Here is a 1194-nt window from a genome sequence, read left to right as displayed (position 1 = left end):
AGGCGAGAAACTACTCATTCGTTTGCCGACGGCCGTAAGTCATTGGCTTACCTCTTTATTGAACCCATGTTTCTGTTCCACGACGAACGTGGAGTAAATCGTCAACGGCAGATAGACCACGTCGTAAACGACAGACACAACGAACATGCAAACGCCGCTGAGGAGAATCTCATTCGATTCGTCGAAACCAAGATAACCGACCAAACGGACGCTGGACACCCAAAATCGACGATAGCACATGGTCAGCAAGAAGATCTACAACGCATCACTGTCAAAAAATGACACGCATCCGCACTCGTACGCGCGTGCGATCCAGCAGAGACGAAGACCATACGTACTGTATTGAAAATCTCGGAATACGTGTCTTGGAAAATACCGAAGTTCAATTTATCCAGAGAATAGTCGCGCGCCTTCTCGTAGACCTCTCTCGTCATTAAACCTCGGACTTGTTCCGGCAATTCCACCAAACGTAGTACCAAAGCTCTCTGAAAAAATACGCGGCAGTACTCATAAACACGCAGCAGCGCACGTATCAATCGACAGGTTTCCAGTCTCGTTCCACAGCAAACACACCACCGCCACCGAACGACGTTCAAGTGACAGGAACAATACACCAGAATACTCAGCAAAGGACGATTCGTGACGACGACCGTAAGATCGCAAAAAGAGAACAATGGTACACAGTACACGCGGCGGTGGCGGAGTCGGGTTAAACGGGCACAGAGAGACGGTACGACGATTTACCTGACGCAGACTCAAATACAATTTCCAGAAGAACAGAATCCATGTCGCTGCCAGAATCTCATACAGTATATTCTCCTCGACAAAGTTTAGAAACGTGGTGGACATAGTTTCGAGCCGCAACGAAAATCGTCAACCTCGCGTTCTACAAGTCTACCACTCCTCCACAGTCCACGTCCACACGGCGGCGACGATCACGCACGATGGTACGCACGTACGTGCACACGACCACAGTCACGTACACACGTACCGGCGTTGGTCCCGTTCGTCGCCGTTTGCGCGCGCCAGCGTCGTCACTGTCGTCAGTAGACACACGACACACTCACTACCCGACTCGTGACACGTACGGCGTACGACGCACGTTACACACGTACGTATTCGCGTAGTCACGCGTACACGGGCACAGGTTCGCGCGTGTGTGTGCATTCCTGCTGGTTTCGCCACGGCGGCAGT

The 1194-nt window shown here is 51.7% G+C and overlaps 1 protein-coding gene across 2 annotated transcripts; it reads right to left on the bottom strand.

Moving 5' to 3' along the window:
* Positions 1-6: 6 nt before the first annotated feature.
* LOC108627951 (CAAX prenyl protease 1 homolog) lies at positions 7-975 on the bottom strand. Of its 2 annotated transcripts, none has more exons than XM_018029568.2 (3): positions 745-971; positions 339-485; positions 7-255 (listed from the first exon to the last, which is right to left on the bottom strand). In XM_018029568.2, exons 1-3 carry the CDS (start codon positions 847-849, stop codon positions 40-42), a joined length of 468 nt encoding a protein of 155 aa, XP_017885057.1. In that variant the 5' UTR covers positions 850-971; the 3' UTR covers positions 7-39. The 2 variants fall into 2 exon arrangements, with proteins under 2 accessions (XP_017885057.1, XP_026671886.1); XM_026816085.1 differs by having other exon boundaries at positions 179-268; positions 745-975.
* Between the last annotated feature and the right edge of the window lie 219 nt (positions 976-1194).

Source organism: Ceratina calcarata, unplaced genomic scaffold (genome assembly GCF_001652005.2).
Source record: "Ceratina calcarata isolate Rehan_Ccalc_2016 unplaced genomic scaffold, ASM165200v1 scaffold4810, whole genome shotgun sequence".
In the NCBI taxonomy this organism is placed as follows: domain Eukaryota; kingdom Metazoa; phylum Arthropoda; class Insecta; order Hymenoptera; family Apidae; genus Ceratina; species Ceratina calcarata.
The sequence above is the reverse complement of the archived record's forward strand: the minus strand, read 5'-3'. Positions and strand labels throughout refer to the sequence as shown.

What these genes read in the sequence shown, in the direction of transcription:
- LOC108627951 (XM_018029568.2), bottom strand. Translation starts at nt 849, where the DNA reads ATGTCCACCACGTTTCTAAACTTTGTCGAGGAGAATATACTGTATGAG. An exon ending in TGTATTTGAGTCTGCGTCAG is followed by an intron (nt 486 to 744) that starts GTAAATCGTCGT and finishes GTATTTTTTCAG; the next exon opens with AGAGCTTTGGTACTACGTTT. An exon ending in ATTCCGAGATTTTCAATACA is followed by an intron (nt 256 to 338) that starts GTACGTATGGTC and finishes GATGCGTTGTAG; the next exon opens with ATCTTCTTGCTGACCATGTG.